Source organism: Ambystoma mexicanum, chromosome 4q, assembly GCF_040938575.1.
Source record: "Ambystoma mexicanum isolate Mex_15411 chromosome 4q, UKY_AmexF1_1, whole genome shotgun sequence".
Lineage (NCBI taxonomy): Eukaryota > Metazoa > Chordata > Amphibia > Caudata > Ambystomatidae > Ambystoma > Ambystoma mexicanum.
Window position 1 is genome coordinate 643387327 of NC_090928.1, and position 25712 is coordinate 643413038.

A 25712-nucleotide genomic window follows, 5' to 3' on the forward strand; every position below is an offset into this window, starting at 1 on the left:
GCAACTCACACACCTGTCAAATCCCTTGGCTTCAATCACCATCGACCCACACATTTCCTTCACACACACCACATAGCAACTGTCACCAAAACATGCAAGCTTCAACTACACCTTCTACGCTAAATCAGACATATCGTTCCTCCAGATGACTTCTTGCTTCCCTACACAAAGATTCACACATCACCCGTGCTCTTGCCCAGCTCGACTAGCTCCACATTACCCAGCAAATTGTTCTCAAAGGGCTCTGCATTGTATTTAAAGCCATCCACCCCAAAAGTCCATCTTACCCATCAACCGCACAAACACCAGAAAAGCTAGCCAACACCTTCTACACATTCCATTCTGCAAACTCACAGTCACAAAAAAACAAGCATTTATCCACTGGGCACCCAGGGCATGGAACACCCTACCCCTTCACATACCCCTTACACCTCCATCACCACTTTCAGAAAGAGCCTCAAAACGTACCTGTTTCCCCACACATAACCCTGGCTTCCTCCACGTCTATCACCTATCTATCCTACTCTTCCTATCCTTTCCTGAAAACATTTTCTAACTTCTTTTTTCAACTCCCACCTTTTCAACCTTTGAACCATAAAAAGCGCTCCAAGACTCTCTGGGTAGGGCCAGCATTAAACAGAAATTAAAATAAAATAAAGAAAAAATATATGCAAATAAAAAGTTATTTCATAGTAATAAGATAATTTCCCAAATGTTACTGCTATTTTACATTCCTTTCATAAAACAAGGCTATATCAGATGTAGAAATCATGGAGTTTCCCTCTGAGTGCATGAACTAGATTTGTGTTAAGAATGTAATGCCTAGATTAACACTTTACCTTACTTTTTCATTTGATTGAGAAGTTAGGCACATTTAAGCTAATTGCACACACCATGATATGACTCATCCTTACATTTTGGGGGGCTTAACTACTAAAAAAAAAAAAGAAATATCACCCTTATTCTAACACAACTAAAAGTAAAGTGAATACAATCAATAAACCTTTATTATTCCACTATTTGAATTTTTTTAGATGTATTCTTGAGAGACTTGTTGCCTCTCAGTAGTTATATATGCAGGATTTTCCTTGGAGTCCTCATTACTAAGGCAATAAGCCCAGAACCGACGGGCCATTATCGCATAAGGTAATGCCCCCGGGGACCATAGTTACACGTGAGGGTCTTAACGAAGGCACTGGGGGCATTTGCTTATGTGGTAATGGCCCGCCTGCGAGGGGCTTATTGCCATTAGTACCCTGGCCTGTTAGACGGGGATACTAACGGTGGGTTTTTTTCAGTTGCGAGAAGCGTCGCGTTTCGCAGCCGAAAAAGAAATGGCCGCCACGGACTGGGAAATGTAGTCCGTTCTCCCTTTCCGTGGTGGTCATGGTAAACAAAGAAAATGGCCACCATAGAAAGGGAGAAGGGACTACACGTAGTTGCTTCTCCCTTTCCATGGCGGCCACTTGTAAAATGGACGGCAGTGGCGCGCGATGAACGCCTCTATGCTTACCAAAGACTCAGAAACGCTCCAATCGGTGCATGGTTTTCTGGATTCTAGCGACGCACCAGGAACTAATATAACATGTGCACGTTTGTTGCTTGATGTCTGTCATTGACCCATTAAGTTGTTAGCTGTTCCATTGAAGGGCCGTGATGTCGCCAAGACTGCAAACAGCTACACAATTGTATTTTTGTTAAAAGCTTCAGAAATCAAAATAAAACACATTGGGCTTTAAGATGGTCGATTATTTGGTGGTGTTTTGGAGGGCTGTGGCATACCTTTGTACGTGTACATCATTTTTTTGCACTACAGTCTTTGTGACACTTGAAAAATAGTCCATAGGCGCCCCTCTGAGAGAATGAACACACCCCATTGACCTGTTCTTTGGGAAGGTATCCACTCGAGAGTCCGCAGCCACACTTTAGCTCACTGTACCTTTCACAGATGGAACTATCCATTTGCATATCAGTCTTTGTTCCTCTCTAAGCAGTGAGCAAGACGCCCATGTCTGGATGACCCTAGGACATTTTTTTTATTGTTTAAGGGACTTCGGTTTACTCACCCCAAGTTTCCTAGGGTCGTCCAGAGGGGTGCCTATGGACTAATTTTTGTTTATTCCACTTGATGCTGGCATTGCTGGAAACCGATAATGGTTTCGTTAACTAGTGAGCACTGTTTTTACAAGGAGTGTGGCAGCAAAAATGAAAGCCCAGGTAGTCCTGTGGCTGTGTGTTACAGCGTGACGGGATAGTGAGGCTGTTGGTAGACACTAGGGTAAACTCCTGGGAAAAACTACCAGAGATTTTCTCTCCTGCCCGATGGCCTGACATAAGCTGTTTGAGGCCCCGCCAGGCAAAAGTCCCAGCTGGCCATTAAGCACAGCATCTATGCAAGTTAGATTGAGGTTTGACAGGGCGCTCAGCCTGCCAAACCTCATAATTAGCTAATTGAAATGGGTGTACGGGGTTTTCATATCTTAAAGCTGTCATTTCTTTGAAATAACAGACCCTGCCTCCCATAACCTTTAGCACCTAGCTTCTAGTAATGTGTGCAGTCTCCAGACTGTACCCATTCCTCGTTAGCCAATTCCCAGATTCATGTGGCTCATAGGGTCAAATGTATCTATTTATGTGGGTGGGTGTCTATGTGCCAATGTGTAAGTATGTGAGTTAGTGTGAGAGAGAGTGTGAGAATGAGAGATTACCCTAGATTGGCAATGTGAGAAAGTGAAATGGGACCCATCTAAAAGAGGCCATTGGTAGGGTTAAGTGGACGACACCAAGTTGTAAGATCTTTTTTCACATATTTCTAGGACTTCTAATGCCTTGTGTGATGGCTTTCATGCCTTTTTCATGCTTTATGACCGGCTACATACGTTTCACTTTTGTCTGCCCACCGAGATCTGTCGGCACCCTGTACTAGCACACTCAAATTCTATGCTCCAAAACACAATATGTATATCAACTAAGCCACCCAAACATGGCAATTGAACACTGCTCCAAACACACATCATCCACCTCAACAACCAAACAACCACACACCATTTAATACCTCGGGCCAATGCATTCTAGAACAATGGGCACAAAATGCTTATCTTTGTACACAAACACCTCTATACTCTCGACACAGAACTAGAAACTGGCTCGAACACAGAGCTCAAGGTACTTCCTTTCTGCATGCATCAACCCAACAGCAAAGCTATTTTGCCATCCCCATGTCTCCCCCACTAACCTCACTAGCCCCACCTTGCTTTCAGATCCACTAGAGCAAAATGGAATTCAAGCTAGGTACACTTCCCACTACTACAACATACAGTAATCTGACCCACTGGAGAAAGCTGATGCTGAAACACCAATGGGGATGTCACCCTGCAGAGTGGTTAAACAGCCTCCCTCTGTAGCAAAGAAATAGCCAGCTTTTTCTTGACCATGATCCTTTTCCACACATTAAGAATATTGGGAAACGGTGGAAGAAGTACGACACCAGATGAAAAGTAAACCTATTCTAGACATAAGTTGAATAAGTGCCACAGGAGTTGCAGGACCCAGAGGATGACGCCTTTAAATGTATAATGCAGCATCCTAAACTAAATATTGGATGAGTTCATAGTCTCACTCCATTGAGATAATCCAGCAGCAAAGACCTTAGCAGAAACCAAAGGCTAGGTGAAGGCATGTAGTAGTAAATGAGAGGGCATCATATTGAGAGCAAATGGTATCGACAGCATGACAAACCTCTCATAATCTGCATTGGCCAATGGTATGAAATGGTTGCGGAGGGCCGTTTTGGCGGCACCATAGGAGGCATCAGTGGTCTCAAAAATCTCTTGCACTGAAGGCCCTGCAGCGTACAGCAGCGTCGCCAGCTTGCTGTCGTCATTCATCTCCATGGTGGCTCTGAAATACATGTCGAGGCGGTCCACCCACCGTTTTCATCTGGGCCCCAAGCTGGATGGGGGGCCTGAGACATCAAACTCCGGGATTGGCTGTAGCGCCGCAGGGGCCCGCATTTGTGCCATGACTTGGGGCACCAGCCGAACAACTGGTTGTGCCAGAGGTGGTGGCTGTTCGTCTGCAGGCTGCCCCCATGTCCTGATTGCCAGGCGCACGCATGGGTTAATGCGCACAGGCAACCCCGCAGATAAAATGGGGGCCGCAACTCACCCAACCAGCACAGGCCTCGGAGGCCGTGGAGTGCACCAGTCCAGTGACACAAACAGAATCAACTGTCCAAACAAGATGATGATGATGATGATGATGAAGATAGGTAGCAGATACTGCAGGCCACAGAGTTCGCTAGTCCAAAATAATGTCTTTAAAAACAGCAGCTGGTCATGATGATGATGAAGATGAAGATCCTCAGCTGCAGGACCGTGTGGAGGTGCCACAATCCAGCAAAGATGGTCCATAAATTGTGCTAGGGAGGTCCAGGGATTAAGCAGGCCTCATCATCCTTCCCCCAGCCCCTCGCCTTCACTCGACGTATCTCGCCCAAAAATAAAACAAAATTCAAAATCTGGGCATGTGTGGGCAGATGTAGCTGCCCGCTTTCATATTATCCGAAAATTGGGCGTGGATGTCACACACAGGCCCTATCGGAGCACCGTGAGCATCCCCTGCCAAGGTTCCAAAATGGCCGCCTGCTGCGTGGCGTCTACCCAGCCCGCGGCATGGAACAAATGAGCATTGTCATCCGCTCCGTTCCAAACATTGTTCCAAGGTTCACCGCCGGGCCCGGGCAACGTACCGGCCTCGTCGCCACTGTTGGGGGTTTCTCAGTGACCCTGATGGCGATGCCCGTGAGCCCCCAACCCCACAGACTCAACCGGGGCCGTCTGCACAGTTCGGGCTCCCCGGTCGCACTAATGCGGCCTGGAACACCCCCTTTATTTATAGTGCACGTGGCGGCGTGCAACGTCACTCCGCCGCATGCTCTTCCCTTAAAGGGGCAGCACCACACTCCTCCTTTTTCATGAGGACAAACAAATGTGCATGAACAATTCCAACAATAACAACAACACATCAAACAGTGCAAATAAACAACTGTATCCACCAAGTTCTTATCCTTGCAATAAAGGTGAAATATTTGCTGCTTTCTAATGAGGAGGTAATGAGTTCAACAGGAACAATGTCACCCTGCAATAGGTCTAAATCTTCAATGAGATAAATGTAGTACTTTTGCTTGAAAAACCTATAAAAAGGAAGCAGCGGTCGACTGATATGCATTTACATTACTATTTTGGAAAGGCTTGCTTGCCGAATGTTATAAATGCATTAGTAACCATCTTTATTTCTCAATTTTGCAACACTACCAATTGAGGGAGGAGTAATGACCCAGGAAAGACTAGAGACATGGCCAGAAATGTAGACATCAGCCTGGCTTTGGTGCTGAAGAGGACCACTGCATTTGGGACGAATGGGGACAGCTCCCAGTCACAGGCTTTTCACTCAGGGAAAGCATGAGTTGGGAGGGTTGTGCAGGGAAGAGCGGTGGAAAGGAGGGTTTTCCTGGAAGTGGTCAGTGGAGACGCAGGCAGGTCTGTGTGGTTGTGTGTGGAAACCCAACTTCAAGCAAGGGTATTATTTAAGAATTTATAGAGAGCAGACTAAGGCATCAAGGCGCAAGAAAACCTAAAAAGTGCAACTACGGCCCAAAGGCGTTTAGGCACTGCTGTTTGGCGGTACATAGAAAACTCATCTGTAGGAAATGCATGCTGACAGATTAAAACAAGAAGGACTTGAGTGTCCTTTGAAAGGGGAGGTGCTCCTTTATCACTCTAAGTGCCTGAGGGAGAAGATTCCACAGAACAGGGGCCATGACCGATGACGAGCAACCGCCAAAACGCACCCGCTGAGATCTAGGCACTTTAAGAAGCGCCTGAGTAGAAGCGTGCATCTGCCTAGTTGAATGATAGCGCTCCATCTTGTCTTTCAAATACTCTGGCCTTACATTGTACAGAGCACAGTGAGTGACAAAGTATCTTGAACTTTATCCTTTCCGCCACTGAGAGCCAATGAAGGCGCCGCAGGAGGCCAACAGAAAGGGCCAAAAGGGGGGCATTGAGTGCCAACCTGGCTGCAGCATTCTGGAGTACCTGCATATGTTGTAGCCGATACCTGGGCTACCCCAGGTAGATCCCACTGCAATAGTCCAGTAACCCCATTATCGTTGATGTAACCAACATAGTATGGGTATCGGAGGGCATAAGAGGCAGTATCTTCCTTAGGATTTTAAGTTTCCAAAACTCAGCATTACACACTGCTGAAATCGGAGCTTCTCGTGACCCACTGAGGAGTAGTGTCAATCCTAGGCTCTTTACTGATGCGCAGACCGTTGGGCATGGGCCAAGCGATTCGGGCCAAAATTGAAAATTCCACAGGCTCTCGGCCCACTGGGGACCAAACACCAGCACCTCTGTTTTATCCCCATTCAGCTTGAGCCAGTTGGTCGACATCCATTTGCCTATCCTGTTCAATCAGTCCCAGAAACGACGGGATAAGAGGCAGATGAGAGCGGGTGATCAGGGGCAAAGAGAGGCCGTGTCTGGCGGGTAGGGGAGGAGCCTGCATGTCAGGGGGGTTGGGGAACCCTCCTTAAAAGCGAGATATTGAGATGGGGCAAGAGGCCCACCGAAGTTAAAGTGGAGATGTAAAAGATGTAAAAGCACAGAAAGACTGCCTCAGTACCGAGAGCAGGCAGTAAGACTTGGAACGTTTCTGACAACTGTCCTCAGAATACCACTTTGTAATTGTTGCTGAAAGGAAAGCTATGAAAGCAAGCCCCCCCCCCCCACAGTGGGGTGTGGTGCTGGGTTGGGCAGGGCGTGAGGCACCAAGACAGTGGAAGAAACTTGGGGCTGCCTCAGCCAGCCGCGCCCGACTAGTTGGAGGCAGCCAGAGCCTGCCCTAGGGCTTCAATGGGAAAGCTGGAGGTGGGAGAGGCTAGTGGTAGCAAGCACTCAGTGGTGCCAAATTCAGATGATAAAAAGGGGCAGAGGAGGATGGCAGGGACATCGGTTTTCCTGCTGCACCTACCCTGCATCACGCTTGTGCATCTGTCACCGCGGTACCTGCTGGTTTGCTGACCGTCTCCAAATTGGATCGCTGGGATTTCTGCCTGCTGCCCTGATATCACTGCCTGCTTGCCGCTTTAGGACGTCTCCATGGTTCGGGGATAAGAGCATCATTCGGCTGCGGCCCCAGGCTGGTTGGAGGTTCCTGGAGAGATGAGGAGGTGTGGTGGGGGTTGCGGGTAGGGCAGAAGTGTGGTCTGGAGCGGTTGAGGCAGAATCGGGTGGAGCTCTGTGGCAACAGGGAGAGATGCAGGCAGAGAGTGAGGGTGTTTGTGCAGTGTGCGCCAAATATCTAGTTATGGCAACACCAGTGGACAGCGTTTGAGGAGCAGGACTCATTTGCGGTGCACAGAAGAAACTAGCCTGAGTGCGAATGTAGTGGTGTTGGCAAGAGCACCTTTGGGGGTAGAGGGGACAGAAGTCACACTCACGGAGACCGGGGCACGCTAGACTGAGGTCGGCAACTCTGTTTTCGGCAGCAAAAGAGCAGGGAAAATTAGAAAGAAGGAATGGTGTGATTGCTCGTACATGTTTAGAAACACTGGGGAGAGCACATTGGGCTGCAAAAAAGAAAAGCAATTTTCGTAACGTGCGCGAATACAGTTGCAGTACAGGATAAAAGCGTTTGGTTTAACACGGTTGTGTGCATATTGTGGAATAGGATGGCCCCATCCAAGGTAGCAGCACTCTTTGCCTTACTCCAGGAGAGGGGGGTTGATAGGATAATGGACCAGATTGGTGGAACAGAGGGAGAGGGGGCAGCCTCCGACGCCCGCAATGCTGCAGCAGGGAGCTGCTCACCCCAGAAGAAAACATTTCCTCCAGCAAAAAAGAGGAAGGGGCAAGGGGGAAAAGGGGGTAAAGGAACACGGTCTGCAGAAAATAGACATGCACCTCTGCCGGTTGATGGCCCGGAGAACACAGCCTCTGGCTTGACTGCGCCATAGGCGGCGATATTTGGCACCCTAAATGCAATTGCAAGTAATGTGTTGTCCGTAGCGGCACAGGAGGCACCCATAAATCAATACTCAGAGGGGATGGGGCATCAAACACCTTGGGAATTCAAGGGGTACTGCCGCAGTTCTCAATTACTCCAGGATCCACCAGGCCCAAGTGGAGTAACAACCTAGACAGGGGTGGGGCAGGTGATGAGCAGCAGCACCCAAGGGGAAGTGAGTGCCCTGCCAGCTAGAACTTTGCCATTGCCGAGTATGCCAGCGGGCACGCCAGCACTGGGGAGTAAACGGGGGGGCAGCTTGGAGGGAATGTAGGCAACACAGGTTGGGGCTTCTGGGCTCTCCGGGGGAGGATGGCCCGACCATCCAAGGGTGAACCAATCGCCACTACAACCAGGGGTGATGGCGGGACAGCAGCAGTGCCACAAGAACACTCTGGCATACGTGGGACACGTTCAAGGGGCAATGTGTGGTCAGCAAATGCCCACCATGGCATGGATCATGGGGACAGCTACTAGCTGTGCTGTAGGGGCTCCATGGTCCACAGGGCCAGTGAGTAACACTAACACAGGTAATCCATGGACCAGGGGGCAAGGAAATAGCATGGGCCCAGGGGGACCAGGGACGCCTGGACAAGGACATTTGCCCACAACAGTATCTGGTTTGGTAAGGGGGGGAGCCATGTGGTCTCTGGGGGCTGCCCCCAGTAATTTTGCAACAATACCAGTTTGGGCCGGATAAGGTCACCGCAGTTGTGACATCAGCACCAGTTTGGGGCATGGGAGGAAGGCAAGGGACGGTGGGAATTACCAAAGCAGGAACACCAGTAGGTGATGCAAGGGAACTCCCGGCCCCCATATCCAATCCGTCGGTTATGCTCCCATGGCGCTTATCCCCGGGGTTGAAAGATAAAATTTGGAGGGACAAATTTGTGGATGTGTTTGCACTATTAAACTGTACTGTGTCTGAGGAGGATAAGGTGTCCAAGGGTGAGGGAAAAGACAAGAAAGTGCAGGTGTACTGAACTATTGTCAATTGGGCAACAGGATTTGCAATTTTGTCAGCAGTAATGGTAGAAAAGTTTTGTGAGCTGAATCAGAAATGAATGTCATATTTGCAACTAATACACACCATGTACCGCTAATGTAGTTTTGGGGCAGCGCTAAACTTTGAGAAGCAAAGTTGTTGGTAGAAGGCTTCTCGGAGGGGTTTTGCATTCCGATACAGTGGTCGATACGCCCATCGGTACCAAAGAATATCTTTTTTGCTTCTAGTAATATGGGCGTTGTGATGGAGAAGATTGATAAAAAGAGAAGGTTGGGTTGGGTGGGGGAGCCTGTTCAGACGCCCCCACTTCCCAGATTGTGTGTTCACTGGTGGGCATTGTTTCCAGAAAAGGAAGTGGGCAAGTTCAGGAAGATTCATAATCTGTCCTTCCCGAAGGGGGCATCAGTGAACGACGCAACCAGCCATGAAGTGTGCTCAGTTAGATATGTATCCTTCGATGAGGCACTCAGTTAATTGCAGGAGCTTGGAAATGACTCCTTCCAGTGCACCAAGAGGATTACCATTTGCTAAGTTTCCAGGCCAGAGGGGGGGGGAGTTCTACCAACTGAGATCAATGCTTACTCAAGGGATGCTCGATATCCTGCAGTTACTTTGAGACTTTCAGTACATTCCTGGAATGGGTCACGAAGCAGCATTGCAAGGGAGCTAGGGTTGTGGATTATTTGAATTACTTATTTTTGGGGAACGCCCTAGCAACATTTCAGGAAGTGACCAGGAAATTGGGGGTGCCTCTCGCAAGAGACAAAACAGATGGTCCGGTCACTACTATCACATTCTTGAGAATCGAAATTGACTCATAGTTGGGAGTGTGCCGGCTCCCGGCGGGGAAGGTGGAAGAGTTCAGGGTATCAGTTTCCATCTCTTTGCGTGCTAAAAAGGTCACAATAGGAAGGGCTATAGCCTTTGGTGGGGCAACTGAATTTTGCACTGAGGATTAGTCCCATAGTCCCATGGGGTGACCATTCTCGTGTGCCATAGCAGGGACAATGTCAGGCACCATCATTTAAGATTATCTCCATCGATTAAGCAGGACCTCACAATCTGTCCTTTCTGTCTGAGTTCAATGGAGTGCATCTCTGGCCAAAAGAGGCACACTCAAATGCCAAGATTGGGCTGTACACTGATGTCGGTGACCGAGTGCGTTTTGGTGGTGTGGGCAGGAGTGGCCAGCAGAGTGGCTCAGCAGGGTTTTGACTAGGAACGCAACCTTTTTGGAATTGTTCCCCATCATTATGGCACTCACGGTTTGGGTTGAGGGGCTAAGGGGGAGGCATGTGATATTTTGGTTGGAGAGCATTTCGGTAGCGATGGCCATCAATCATTGAGCATCTTGTCCTATGGTACAGAGATTACTCAGGTGTGATGAATAACGTGGCTGATGCTGTGCCTCGTTTTAAGATGCAGGAATTTTGGAGCTGGCTACCTCATGCAGAGGAAGTGATGACCCCTTTTCCCGACACACTTTGGAGTCTTGGTGCCCAGATTTAGCAACCCTGATAGCATATGCGAGAGAATACAGATAATTTTGTGGGGCACAGGGTTTGGGGGAACTGTTTCATTGGGACTCATTGATTAATTTCCTGGGACACCTACACGGGTCAGGGTGTCAGTGGGGTCCGCTAGGGGTAAGGTGGCAGCAGTGAGGTTTGTGGCAGGCCTTCATGGGGTGGTCAGCCCTTCCGGCGACTTTGTGGTAAAGAGGGCATTAGCGGGCTGGCAGAAGTTGGGCACGATACAAAGGGACACTAGGAGGCCACTGGACACTTAGAAATTAACGTCGCTTGGGGGAGGGGGAGGATATGTAGGGACAACTAAGATAGAGCGCTGTTCCGGGGTGTTTTTGTGTCAGCATTTTCTGGTGCATTTAGGCTGGGGGACACAGATGCTTCTGGGGGCTGGCATTCTCAGATGTTTCTTTTCTGGTGGGACCCTGGGTTCAGTTGTGGGTAAGGCGCTCCAAGACTGATCAGGAGGGAAAAGGGGCAAGGGTGATCTTAGCGGGGTACTACGATAAGATGATCTGCCCGCTTATGGCCCTGGGGGAGTGCATGGTGCTGAGGGGCAGGGAAGAGGGCCCTCTCTTCAGACGATTCAGGGTTCTCAAGGTTGCAGTTCAGGATGGTTTTTCAGAAGGCCCAGGTAGAGGCAGGGCTTGGGGTTTGCTCCACATTGCTTCCGAATTGGGGCAGCAACCACAGCAGCCAATTAGGGGTTGGAGGACGACAAGATAAAGAAGATAGGGAGATGGAAGACGGGTGCCTTTAAGGGTTACATTAGGCCTCACCTGTAATGTTAAGAGAGGGACCTGATCCGCTTATAGAGTATAGGGTGTAACAACGTGGTGGATTTGATATTACGCATGTCCATTGTCTAATGTGTTGTTTTTCTGTTGAACATCTAGAGGATGCCGCTGATGTGCGTGTGTGGTCGGACACTCATCAGACGGATAGAGAAAAGGGTGCATGAATGCCCAAAAGTGCATTGGTTCGAAAAGGGAGGAATGCGGATTCGGAATGTCCGCGACATCGTGACAAAGCGGAGCGCAGCTCAGTAATTGCCAGAGCCGGATCTGGTGATCCTGCATATCAAGGGCAATGACCTGGTCTCTTTGGATCAGAAAGAAGTGTGGGAATTGCCGGTCTCTCGGTTTGGCTGGATGGGCATATTATGCCCAAATGCAGTGATTGCCTGGTCACAGATTATCGCTAAAACAAGGTGGGGAGAGCCGGGCCCCGCCAGGCCCCTGAACATATCTACAAGGAAACTTAACAATGAACTTGCTCGGTTGGCATCCGGCCGCGGGCGGCTAGGGGCTGTGGCCAATGGACTAGTGAGGGGATCCGAGAAATGGCACACAGATGGCGTTGACTTGTCCACAAGGGGTACCAATTTACTGCTGGAGACCTTTTTTGGCGCTCATACACACAACATGGATTGAAGGTGGGAGTGCCCCCAACCAGTTGATTGAGGTCCCTCTGGCAGGTGGGGGGAGGTCCGGGTGGACGGAGTGTAGCCCCTTCTGGGGACCCGGAGACCGGTAGGGTGCAGTGGCGAGGGCACAGTCTGCCCCTCACTGGGTGTTCAGGCTGGTGGGGGTTCAGCAGGAAGAGGCCAAAGGGGGGTGGGATGGGGCAGGAGGCGGATGGTGCCCGTAAGAAGACAAAGGTGCCTCCTGGGATCGGCCCCAAAGGGTATGGCAGGGAGGTGCGCGTTATGGGGGCGCTCACTGCTGTACGGTGCCCATGGGGGCAGAGACTTGCAGTGCCATTGGACCACCTGTCACAGGGAAACAATGTTATGTAATGTAACTGCCGAAAGAGAAATCAACTTCATACATATTTTTAATTTTAATAATAATGCCTGACGTTCTTGGGTCAAATGTATGAGTGCTATGTGTTTTTATGGTTTGCAATGTGAAAAAATAAACGTGGCTGCAACTTTCCAAAGAGCAATGGTGTATATTGTTTCTCTGGTGTTGGTACTGCCTCCCTGCTGAGCCCACTCAAATTCTTGCATTCTATAATTCCTTTTTACAGGCGAAGGCAACATATTAAATACTTCCACGTCAACAGTCAAGACTCAAAGAGGACTTGTCTTGTGAAGTATGACTTATCTAACAACTCTTTGATGGCTATTATGTCAGTCAGTTTCAACCGCAGAGGTAATGGCCGAAATGCAGTATGAACAACACTCCCCTGGATAACCAGACTAGTAAGACACTTAACAGCACCCTCGGCGGCAGACAGGCAGACTCTGAAAGCCTGTTGGTAAAGACGTATTGGAACATGAGGCATATCACAAGGTGATTATCCTGGAAATACCTTTGTTAAATAAGTATCAATTATGAAAAATGTGTATTAACCCATGGAGTCTCTAAAACCAGTTTGTGTACATGCTTAGGATACTAGAAATGAGCATCTGGTGTTATGAGAGGGCCAATATGCAGGGCACTAATCTCATTTGAACAAATTGAACCATAGAACAAGGGTAGGCTTTAAACCTGATGGTTAAGCTGAGCGTCAATGGGGGCTTTCAGTTAGCCACACATTAGAAACAGAAGCTAAACGTATCTGGGGGTGTCCTTTAGCAGCCCAGCTGCTACTCCTGAATTCTCATGAGTACACCACATAGAGAAGTGGAGGATTTCTAAGATTGACACCACCAGCAGCAGTTCCCTTACAGTATTCTTTTCAAAGTGCACTAATGGGAATTATGGGCTATTTTTGAAGTAACCAGAAATCGCCCAGCAAAAAGGCAACAATAATATGCATGATAAATGCAGTATCAATACAAATCACTGTTTTTAGAGATCACACAAGAAACAAAATTGTCCTAGGTGCACGAAGAGAAGGCAGTGTTAAATCATTGGCATGGTTTGAAAGAGGAGAGTGTGAACTGTTTGGCTCTGGGGAGTGGGATAGACAGGCGCTTGGTGTGGCTTGACGTCATTGGGTGGGTGAGGGATGAAGGAGAGACAGGCACATTGTCACAATGTTTTGCAGATTGGAGGATGTGCAGGGGGAAGCTGAGAAGTCCAAGACTGCCATGGTCAAAGTCGGATAAGGCCACATTGGAGAGGGAGACGGCATCTAAAGCAGCTGTATTACTCACCTCTACCTCTCTTTCCTGTTCCCACAATGCCAGCTGTTCCAGAGTTGCAATAAACCAGGACTCACCTCACTACTGTGTTCACTGCGTTGTTTATTTTTTATTTATTATTTGTTGGTATTATGCAGTTAAATTACTAACTTTTTATACATACATCAACAACATCTTAACACAAGTGAATGGCATTACATTATGATCTAAAATTCATTTAAAATGTAGATCATGCTTCAATGGCTACAATTAATTCACAGATTTCTTCACACAGTTTGCAAAGAAAATCATAATTCCCTCTTGGTTCCCGGACATGAAAATGTCCCAAAGATCATAAGGGCAAGTGCCCATATCGAGGCACGAGGCTCGAATTGCTTTCAGTCGGAGTGTCGTCATTGCATAACAGTCACAGAGGAGGTGGCAAGCAGATTCTAATGCTAGCTCGCCACAAAACTGGCAAAGGCTCTACTCATTTTTAAGCCAGCACCCAGTAATCTCATATGTTTTGGCTACATTAGATTTGAGGTTTAGATAGTCCCATACGGAATGGTTGCCAATAAAATTCTGGATATTGGCAGGCACCAACCATCTTGCCATAATATATGGACAAAAAAACTTTCTGCAGTGGATTTCGAGGCTAAATTAACTAGCATCTGAGCCAGATTGCAAGACTCCAGTGTGACCCTCATGGCTTTCTTGAACTGGTTAATGTTCATTTCGAGGGACGCCCCATGGGATCTCTGGAGCCACAGATCACAAAGATGTTTGAGTGATCCAAGAGTAGAGGATTTCAAAAAGGGGAATTTGATGGAACTGGCCTCACACAACAACCCCATAAGGTTATTGCTGAGAACGTGGACTAACTTCTAATACAATGTGAAATAGGACAACATCATTTGTTCAGACACCGGCAGTAAACCAAACTCCAAAAAAAGCATTTCAGATGAAACACACTGCAGAAGTCTTAATATGTGTTTGAGATCAACTCGATTCGCGAGACAACCTACAGTGACCCCAAAGCCCACACCTCGGCAGCATAACAAATTATAGGAGTGATTTTCATGGAGTATAGTTTAGTCAGGGAAAACACAGAGTATCCCCTACTGTATTCATTATGTTGTTTATTTTTTAAGGAGGGCAGGATGATGGGAAAAACATAATACAATGGTGACCTTTTACAGCACAATAATAGGATTTGGTGTTCTTAGTTGATGAAATAAAAAGTTTGGGAAAATAATGTTTTTGGGATAAATGTAACCAAATGAAGCTTTTAAATGTTTCTGCAAATCAACAATTATTGGGGTATTTCTTGAGTGCAGAACTAGCTTCGGAAAGCAACAGAGTGCTTTACAATCATGGGGGAAGAACACTGAGGGAGCGGGGAGCTAACAGGGGAGGGTCAGGGTGGAGAACTGGCAGCAAGGATTCTACAAGCAACCAGGGGAGAAGACCGTGGGGAGCAGATCACCGAATCTCAGGTAGGGTGTGCCCACAGTAGTTACTTGGAGGGCTGCCAGGGGGGGCCCTAACTTGTCAACTCTGGGGCCCTTACCTGAAGACTAGAACCACTGTCTCATTCACAAGCCTAAAGCATTTACAGAATGCCACATGTCCAAATAGGGCTTCAGGGCACATGACCCATGAGATAGCACCTCCCGTTGGGTGGATACTAACGGCTTAACCGTGATGAAATCAATGTCCACAATCAGCTCCGAGGCCAGCATACCAGGGCACTATGGAACACAACACTGTTCTTTGCTCTCCAAAAGCACGGCCCAAGCCTGCAAAACCACACCCCGGTAGGGAGGGCCTTTCAAAAGACAAATGTGATTCTGGGGTTATGTATAAAAGGGGATAAGGAAAAAGAATTACGCTCCATCATAATTTACAGACAGAGAGCAGCAAGTAAAATCCATTTTCTGAAAATTACGTTATTATCAGTATTCTCAAAAAGCTGTAGCTCAATTAGTGTGTGGATGTGGCAGAATTAGGGAAGTCGATTGATAAACACGATTACACAGCCAACGCACCACCTAGACAATGTTATGCGGTCTGATTAAAGCACATCCTCCTCACTGCTCAACAAAAAGACAAGACATCGATTTCTGAGCTGCTAAGTGTAATACGAAGTTCCTCGACTCACCTCCAGATGCCTTTGACCTTTCTTTCAACTTGTCTGAAGCCATTTCATTGTAGACAGGAAGTTCTGACATCTTAACTCCCGATCGAGCTTCTGCTATTAGCTGACGAGCTCTCTCCCTTAGCTGCCGACGCCTCTCTTCATCCTGCTGCTGGGATATATTGAACAGTTGCCAACTAAGTAATTGACAGAAATGCAATTTCTTTCTCAATCTGATCATCGCGATAGGACCTGATTTACAGCATGGGGCTCGGCACACATTAAAAACACCAGGCTCTGTATCAGTTGGGTGTCATACTACCATTTTTGAAGACATGTTAGAATTGGAAGGCTTTCTTGACTTGATATTAACCTCTCTACAATTAAAGTTCTTTTACCTTCTTTATGCAGAATGGTTAAAGTCAAATTAATTTAACTGGTCGATGGGAAAGGGGGGGGCTTGATTGATTTATTTATTGTTTGTTTGTTAGGCGCTTATACAATAAGAATATACTGTTTCAAAGCACCCGCAGGGAGGGGGGGAGTGGGAAATACATTACAATACAATATTTAAGAGCAGAGGTGGAAAAGGGAGGGGGGCGAACCTACTATGCTTGTGAGTATTCAGAACGTGCAAGTGCAGAAAGGAAGTGGGAAGCGGGGTTAAGTGCTGGGGAGTGTGAGCCTGTGGGTGAGCCATGGACGAAGTGCTAGAAAGTTGAGTGCAACACGACCTAGGCCGCGGGAGGTGTAAGTGCGTGTCTCCAGAGCGGAGGGTGTGCAGATGCAAAGTGCTGTGGAAAGACAGGAGCTGGGAGGAATTGGTGGGGGAGGCCAGGGACCCAAAGATGCATAAGGGCCAAGGACACTGATTCAGCAACTGTAGGATTAGGAGGGAAGGATGAGGAAAAGAGGAAAGTCTTAAGGAGCTTCCAGAATCTATGAACATCTGATTAACTCATTTGACTTTCTGTTTAATGGGCCTAAATATTCAGTTGAACAGTTTGAAATTTGAAAATGCTAAAAAAGAATAACAATAGCAGTAATCCAGATACCATTTGTTTCCACTGTATTTCAGATATGTTGAGCTCTACAAAAGATGTGTCAGTATTACACAAACACACGATACCCATGTAATCGGCACAGGAAACATGAAACGCTGAATATTTCCATCAGAATTCGATCCTACGTCCCGCAGGTTGCACCAGGTGTATTTACTTACTAAGCCATTTAGAGGTGCTTTTTATTAGTAGTCGTACTTCGTTTATCCTGTTGTAACCAGAGGGCACAGTTCCAGGATTGTAGAGTCTATCTAGGTCATAAAGGCTTGATCAAAATAAAGGAGAGCCCTTGCCATCAACAATCACACAATGCGTTTGCGTCTTACCACAGTAGTGCTAAGTAGCACAAGGTTGAACCCAATGAAAGCACCAACTGGAATCCCAGAAAATAAAAATACAAGCATGTAGATCCACCCCCAGGATGCCATCTATACTGGATGGTGTGATATGATGACATGACGGTATCCCTGTGGTAGAGTGGTGTTTTACCAGAAAATACCAATTGTATTGGGGGAACCACAGGGTTAGATACACTGAGATACTGTCATTTGAGTAATTCTAACAATTGACCGTGCATAAATTAGGCAGGCTTGCAACATATTGGGCTTCATTGCAAGCTTGGCAGTAAATCTGTTGTTATTACCGCCAAACTCATTTTCCGTTACCGCTATTCAGTCCCATGTATGGACCACAGGTTTATAAAGGGCAGTAACACGGTTTTAATTCCCATTTTTGTAGTCTATAAGACTCCTTAGGGACTTCATAGGATTTAACATGAATCGTAATTTTAATGGAGTAAGTAAAACAAGTAGTCGTAACAAAATTACCACCAAAAATGAAATGCACTGATAAACTCGTAATGAGGCCCATTATATTAAAACAAGCAGAAAACTGGAACATTCACATTATTTTGCATTTTAAGTAAATTCTTTCTGAATCCACATGATTGAACATTAGTATGGAACCCTAACAGTAATATCCACTTATATATGAGGCAGTGACCAAAAACATAACCTAGAGCAATATGAGGAATGGCAAGCAAAATGAGGCAGAAGACCAGCAAAACATGAATCGTGTTATACCAGTAAAAATGAAAAGGTTGGATGATTAGCCAGTAGAGCACAAGAGGATTCTGTGAAGGAGACAGGGCGGCAGCCAATAAAGAAGAAACTAGTGAGTGAGCCAGGGTAATCAGCACTCCGAGAATGCAGAAGAGTGAAAACTGAAGAAGGTGATGTGAACAAAGAAGGAGTCAGAGTAATGAAAAAGTCAGGTTGTAAAGTGAATGAGCAATGGACCGAAGCAGGCTGTGTGCAAAGTGCTTTGAACACAGAGTGTAGTAAATGGGACTTGCTGACCAGTGATTGAGGCAGTGGCTACCAGGGTCGGACTGGGACAAGAAAAAGGCCGGACATGCAAAAAAAAGTGTCCCACCCCTCGCCCCAAAAAAGTGGCCCACCCCTCGCCTCAAGAAAAGTGGCCCTCAAACCATCATCCGTGAATCGAGTCCTTTCACGACTTTACTGAAAATGCTACCTTATGGAGGGTTCATGTGTCTGTTACATTACAACATAACTTTGCATACAGTTCTGTGACAGGGTCCACAGCTCCGAGGCACGGGAGTGGCACGAACATGACCTTTCACCCCTTGACAAAACAGGAAGTGGCATCAAATTGCATTGTTCCAAAGTACACTACGAAAAACATGGTTATGATTATCTGATATACATTTCATACAAGAATGGATCACCATATGTATCACTAATATCTGTGTGTATAGATCCATAACGTCAAATTACTGTGAATGCCAGCAGACGTCCAAGGCCAAATGATATATGTTATTGTATAGCACTTACGTTTCAGCTCTTTTTTTATAGAACAAATATGCACACAATATCACCCTACCTGTGTTGGTATTCATTGATCGACCTCGGACGGATGAAAGGCTGTGATGATTCGAACCTGCAGATCACACACTCATTGCAGCAGCGAGTGCTCAACCCACTGAGCTATAGTAAAATGATCAATTACTCTGCTGTTGAATCTCAGTTACCAGTTTAATGGTATCCACACGACAGACCAGTTAAGTTCATCTGCATGTCTGGTGCAAATTTGGCTGCATGTCAAGCCTGCGTGCCTCTACTTTTCAGGCTTCAGAGGTTGGCAAAATATGAAAAGCAGCACACTCACAGGACATCAAATACTCTGAGCACTTGTTACCTCATACATGCAAACAAACATCCTGAACAGCATGCCATGAAGATGGAAAAGATAGGACACATGATAACAAAGCATTCATTGTGGCACAATGATGTCAATGGTAAGCAACTTGATGTGCTATGGTCAAATATTTCTGCACTTTACACAAGCTTTCAGGCACAAGGATTTTGTCAAGTGACTGAGGGCACCGAGATGGAATGATTGATCGTAACAGAGACAATGGCAGAAAAAACATGCTATTACTGCAACTGGTGTATAAAGGCAGTAACTTGGCTTGAAATAGGATCCCCCATACAGAGACAGCCAGCTGCAACATTGGACTCTTGTAGCAACTACATGTAGTTCCTGCAAGGTGTGCATTGTAGCAACCGGCGCCATATCATTAGTAGTACGTTTACTCTGCACCATTTGTTTACCCATTACACTTTTCATATGCGGATTTGTTTCACATGAAATGAAACATTGAAAAGACAAGTTCCAGCATGCATTGTTCGGTTGTCTTCAAAATCTTGGGAAATGCTCTGATTTCAATGAGGCTAAGTGACAAGCGTGCCTTCGTCAGGTACACAACTCCTCCGGTATAGCTCCAGTACAAAATGAGTGACGGGTGACAGAACTGGGTTTCAGAGTAAAATGGAGCAGAATAACTGCCACAAGAGTAACATGAGGCAGAAATGGGGCTGTGAGAGTGAAAAGTCCCAGAACAGGGGCAGTGAGAGTGGTATCAGTTAGAACGGTGGCAATTATATCAAGAGTGAGGCAACACTGGGCAATTATAGGGTTATGGGTCAGAATTGGGGCTATGGGGAGTAACATGGTGAAAAACTTGGGAGTAAGAGTTTCAAGGGACTAAACTGGGATGTTGAGAGGCAGGAATCACGTGAAAAAAATCAAGGCGAAAAAGGACGCTGTGGAATAGCGCAAAGTCCAAAGGTTCGCATTGGCGAAAATTACAACTCGCGATTTTTGATTCGGAACACATTGTATTAATAGGATTACTTACATTGATATTTTATTTATTTATTTGTAAAGCGCACTTGGCCCAAGGGCATCCAGGCGCATAATTTGAGTTACAACATGGATTAAGTGTACTATAATACAATAAACATAGCGGATTGAACAACAACCGGGTAAACAGTGTACAACAACAGATTGAACAACAACAGGGTAAACAGTGTAATATAAAGTGGGGAGGAGACGCTACCAAAAAATGTACAGACAGGTAGGCTTAGCAAAAACAATAGTGATAACAGGTTGGTTATCAGGCCCCAAGTATGCAACAGGTAAGTACTGGTAATTCATGAGGTACAGTAGGGTTGCAGATAAGGGCAGTTTATGCACTGAGGCAGTAAAGTAGCAGTGTTGTAGACATGTTAGTGCCGGGGCAGGTCTTGGGTAGACAGCCAGGCTTTGGCCTTGCTCTTGAAGGCGTGGAAGGATGGTTCAGCTCTGACAGGGTTTGGGAGTGAGTTCCAGAGTTTCGCAGCAAGGACTGGGAAACTAATCCCACCAGAATTTTGTAGCTTGAAACGATGTAAGGAAAGGCAGTTGGCCTGGGCGGTTCTAATAAGTCTGGCGGAGCTATGTTGGGCAAATCTGCAGGCTAAGTATTTTGGTGTTTGGTTGGCAAGACATTTGTGTGGCAAGGCTAGTGTTTTAAGGGAGACTCTTTGTGATACTGGCAACCAATCAAGGCTCCGCCTGGTATCGGATACGTGATGGTTCTTGGGGATGTTCAGTGTGGCTCTGATGGCATTATTTTGGACGATCTGCAGTTTGTTGAGGTTGCCTTGGTTAATACCCAAGTAGAAGGAGTTGCAATAATCTATTTTGGACATAACCAGGGTTCTGGCTAATGTGACACAATTGGCTGGTGTGAGGAAGGGTCGGCAGGCTGTAATGAGCTTACAGGTATGGGCTGAAGCCGATGATATTGCGTCGGTTTGTCTAGTGAGAGATAGTCGGTTTGTCTAGTGAGAGATAGTGTAGAATCGAGGTAAATGCCTAGTGTTCTGGTGTCGTTGGTCACTTTAATGGTGTTACCATCAATAACAAATGATTTGAACGAGGGATCTAGTTTGTTACGTCTCTGATGGGAGCCCAGGATAAGAAGCTCAGTCTTATCGTCATTTAAACATAGTTCGTGTTGAGCCATCCAAGCTTGTATGACTTGGTAGATGGTGTTTATGGCTAGGGTGTTCACAGTATGGTCGCCGGCGATGGGGATGAGTATCTGGGTGTCATCCGCATAATTTGTATAGGTGACACCCAGATAGTCCAGAATATCAAACAGTGGTTTTCGTAAACACATTGTAAAGTATAGGGGAGACACACGATCCTTGTGGAACTGCGCAAAGGACTGGGGAAGGATCAGCAGCAGCAGTGGGGGAGAAGACCCTCATAGATCTGTTGTCCAAGAAAGAGGTGATCTAGGCGGTGCCTTTATCTGAAAAATGGGCAGATGATTTGAGGTGGCGGCAGAGGATTTGGTGGTTTACCAAGTCAAATGCTGCAGATATGGCAATGTGCGCAGACTGGCACATGTCCCGATGAATTAATAGACATTACAGCCTATGCTGCTACACGGCAACAATATTATTTACTGCCAAACTGTCAAATGATTCAGGCATGCTTCATTTCCTCACCTTCCGACTAGGAAAACGGAGAAAATGACAGCACAGCCCTCAAATCAAAAGTAACACACGGACACACACACTGGGCTGCTAAAATGCACAGTGTGATTATGCAAGCAAACCAGGAAATTAACCCAGACTTGTCACCTCAGAGTTTGTACAACCCGGTCGAAGAAGAGCAGAATACAGCCGACAGCCGAAGAGCATAATAACCACTACGTCCACCTAGTGACTATCCCGACCTCCTCCTCCTCTCATATCATTTTGCTCACCATCACTGCCTGGAAACACAAAACAAGTCTGTTAGGCATTTGGTATTGATGGGCCACCTAGTGGGAAGGTAACAATCCCATCAGTGCTAAACGCCTAGGCATATGCAAAATACAAGGAGCACCCGGAAGCAAGACAAAGGAGCAATTGCATACCGTAAAGTGCTGCCAGAAACTCAGTGCAGGACGCTCTGTGCCACGCACTGGCGGCGGAGAGCAGAGTCTGTAATACAAATCACTGGGAGGGAGCAGGCCGGGCTGAGGCAGCCCCTGTCACAAGTTTCTCTCTTTCTCACCTGTTTTTCCTTGCTTGTGACCTTCTTGGGTGCGACTTCCTTTTTTCTCACTGTCCGAGACCTGTACAGGCTGGGGCGCGAGGCTTCGGGTTCCAGTGTGAGGTAGCCGGCTATCCTTAGCCGGATGGCGTTCAGTATCCAGGAATGTAGTCGTGAATCCAGGAAGGAGGTAAGAGTCCCACGCTCGGAGAGTGTCCGGAACCCCGCAGGACTGAGCACAAGACGAATCCGGGGAGAGGATACGGGCTAGCGGGTAAGGAGAGGAAACAAGGGAAAGAAAAAAAAGAACTGTGGAAGACCGGATGAATCCTTTTCCAGGATTCTGGAAGCTGGAGCCGGAAGGCCACTGGATTAATGATTTCCTTAATGGAGAAGGGTCCATAATACTTGGGAGCCAGTTTATTTGTCCGCAGATGTAGAGGAAGAAGTTTTGAGGATAGCCAAACCTTATCCCCAACTGCATATGAAGGGCTAAGTCTCCGCTTGGTATCTGCATATCGTTTGACTTCTATCCAGGCCTTTTCCAGTCGTTCTTTAGCATCTCTGTGTACGTTTGCCAGTGTTTCAATCCAGGAATCAACTGCAGGGACCGTGATAGGATGTGGTAGCACAGATGTTAGAACTGAAGGATGAAATCCCTGACTGCAAAAGAATGGACTTGTCTTGATAGCCGAATGATCAGAATTGTTGTAAGCGAATTCAGCCACAGGAATCAAAAGCGACCAGTCATCCTGGACCTTGGTTGCGAAACAGCAGAGGTATTGTTCTAGGGTCTCATTGACTCGCTCAGTTGCCCCATTAGTCTGTGGATGATATCCCGAAGATAATGCACGCTGGATGCCTAATATTTGGCATAGTTGTTTCCAGAACTGGGATATGTACTGGGGTCCTCTGTCGGAGATGATCTTGGAAGGCAATCCGTGAAGTCTAAATATGTGTTTTAGGAATATTCCAGCCAATTCAAACGAGGATGGTAGTTTGAACAAGGGTGTGAAGTGAGCCATATGGGTAAACAGATCGATGGTAACCATTATGGTTGTATATCCTCTGGACGGGGGTAATTCCACGATAAAATCTGTGGCGATGATTTCCCAAGGTCGTGTAGGTAGTGCGGGTTGATGTAGGAGACCTGCAGGTTTTCTGTTATGTTTATTCTGATTGCACACTGCGCAGGATTGGATGTAGGTTCTTCTGTCAGCTACCATCTTTGGCCACCAGAATTGCCTCTGTATAAGACGGAGGGTGATAGTGATGCCTCGATGTCCCGAATGGAAGGTGTCATGGCAGAGATTCATGATTTTGTCCCTCAGTTTTTGTGTGGGTATTACCAGCCGTTTTTCCTTGAAGAAATAGCCGTCTTTTGTTACTAAGTTCCGTTGATTATTCCTGATGTATTCCTTCCAGAGACCGGAAGAAGGTGTTCTTGCACGGATGTCTTCCAGGAAAGAAATTGGCTTGTGCCACAAGCACGGTTTCAGGGAACATCTTCGGAAAGGTCCAGGCTTCGACGGACTCGTAATCAGGACGCCTAGAAAAGGCACCTGCGAAAATGTTATTCGTTCCAGGAAAGTGATTAATTTGGAATTGGTACGGAGCAAAAAAGAAGGCCCAACGGGATTGACGGCTGTTTCTACATTCCAGGGACTGTAGGACTTGAAAGTTTCGATGATCTGTTCGTACCTGCACTGGGTGTTTAGCACCCAAGAGTAGGTGGCGCCAGTTGGTGAAGGCTTGTCGGATGGCCAGCAACTCTTTCTTCAGGATGGAATAGTGGCTCTCACTGGGAGTCAAATTGCGGGATAGATATGCAATAGGATGTTCCATTTTGTCTTCGAATTCTTGTTTTAAGACCGCACCAATTGCGTAGTCTGAAGTGTCTGTTTCCACCAAAAAAGGCTGGTCTATGTCGGGATGAGCCAGGATTGGGGCTTGAGTAAATTCTTGTTTCAGTTGTTGAAAAGCCGTCTCTTGAGCAGTAGACCATTTAAATGGAGTATCCTTCTTTAAGAGTGTTACAATGGGATGCACTATGTCAGAAAATGCGGGAATGAATTTTCAGTAAAAATGTGCAAGTCCAAGGAAGGATTGAATCTGTTTCAGAGTGGCGGGTGCTGGCCAAGAAAGTATGGAGTCGACCTTGGAAGGATCCATTCCGATTCCTTTGGAGCTAAGCACAAATCCAAGATAATAAACGGTTGGGACATGAAAGAGACATTTTTCTGGCTTGGCCAGGAGTTTGTGTTCTCGTAAACGTTGTAAGACTGCCTTTACATGTTCTTGATGGATCTGGGGGTCATTGGAGTAAATCAGTGTATCATCCAGGTACACAATGACGAAAAGGAACAGCATATCAGAGAAAACTCTATCCATGAAGCGTTGAAAAACTGCAGGGGCGTTGGCGAGATCGAAGGGCATTACCAGATACTCAAAGTGGCCAAAGGGAGTTCCGAAGGCCGTCTTCCATTCATCGCCTTCCCTTATTCGGATGAGATGGTAAGCACCCCTAAGATCGAGTTTAGTGAAGATGACAGCACCTCGTACTGCCTCCAGGATGTCAGAAATAAGTGGTAGTGGATAGCTGTCTTTGAGGGTACATTGGTTGAGACCACGGTAATCCAAACAAGGCCGAAGTTCTTTAGTGTCTTTCTTAGGAACAAAGAATAGGGAAGCACCGGCTGGAGATTTTGTATGCTGGATAGTACCATTTGCCAGGTTGGTATCCAGGTATTCTCGTAGAGCCTTCTTTTCGGGTTCGGATTGTTAGGGAGAATTCTCTGTTTAGGCTGAATTTTCTAATCTAGTGAGTCCCCCAGCAGCTTTGCTACATTTTTGGGGTTTATTTTTTTCTCCTGCCAAGAGTGAGACTCTTTTACCCTTACTCTTGGGCATGATTTGAGTGTGTTTCTTTGACTCGAGATGTGTTTAATGGGCTATGGGGTCTTTTACTCCATAGGGCTTCATGTGTTTTTGTGATGTGTGTTACACAGCACCCTCAGTGCAGTAACACAGGGGTGTCATAGTGACCCCCCCAATATAGACTCCATACCCTGGGACGGACTACTGTCTCCCAGGGCATGTAAAGTCACCATTGACTTTACTAGTCTCGAATTCTGAACAGAACCAGTACAAACCATCATATTGTGGAGGTACTGGCCGGGGCAATTCGATTGCCGGGGTCTGTTAGTCGAGGGGGCACGTCTCTGTCCCCCCTGATCGAGTTTTGGCTGGTGGCAGTGGATACTACTGGTTACAGGTCATTTGGTCGAAAATAAATGGTCGACAGGACAAATGGCCGACGCAATTTGGTCGAAAGACAAATGGTTGAATTTTATTTTTTGAATTTTCACTTTTTTTTTGGCGGGGGTCCCCCCAACCCCCTTTTTTTGCTAAAAAACCCTTTTTTTCCTAAACGAAA

General features: G+C 46.7%; 1 protein-coding gene across 5 annotated transcripts in view; it reads right to left on the bottom strand.

Moving 5' to 3' along the window:
* Positions 1-25712, bottom strand: part of EHBP1 (EH domain binding protein 1) — a 2510899-nt gene that overhangs the window by 545660 nt on the left and 1939527 nt on the right. For 3 of the 5 annotated variants that reach the window (XM_069608214.1, XM_069608213.1, XM_069608211.1), the window contains one exon: positions 15843-15990. In XM_069608214.1, coding sequence (XP_069464315.1) covers positions 15843-15990 — 148 coding nt within the window. The remainder of the gene's footprint in view (positions 1-15842; positions 15991-25712) is intronic. The other 2 variants (XM_069608212.1, XM_069608215.1) reach the window with 1 other exon arrangement.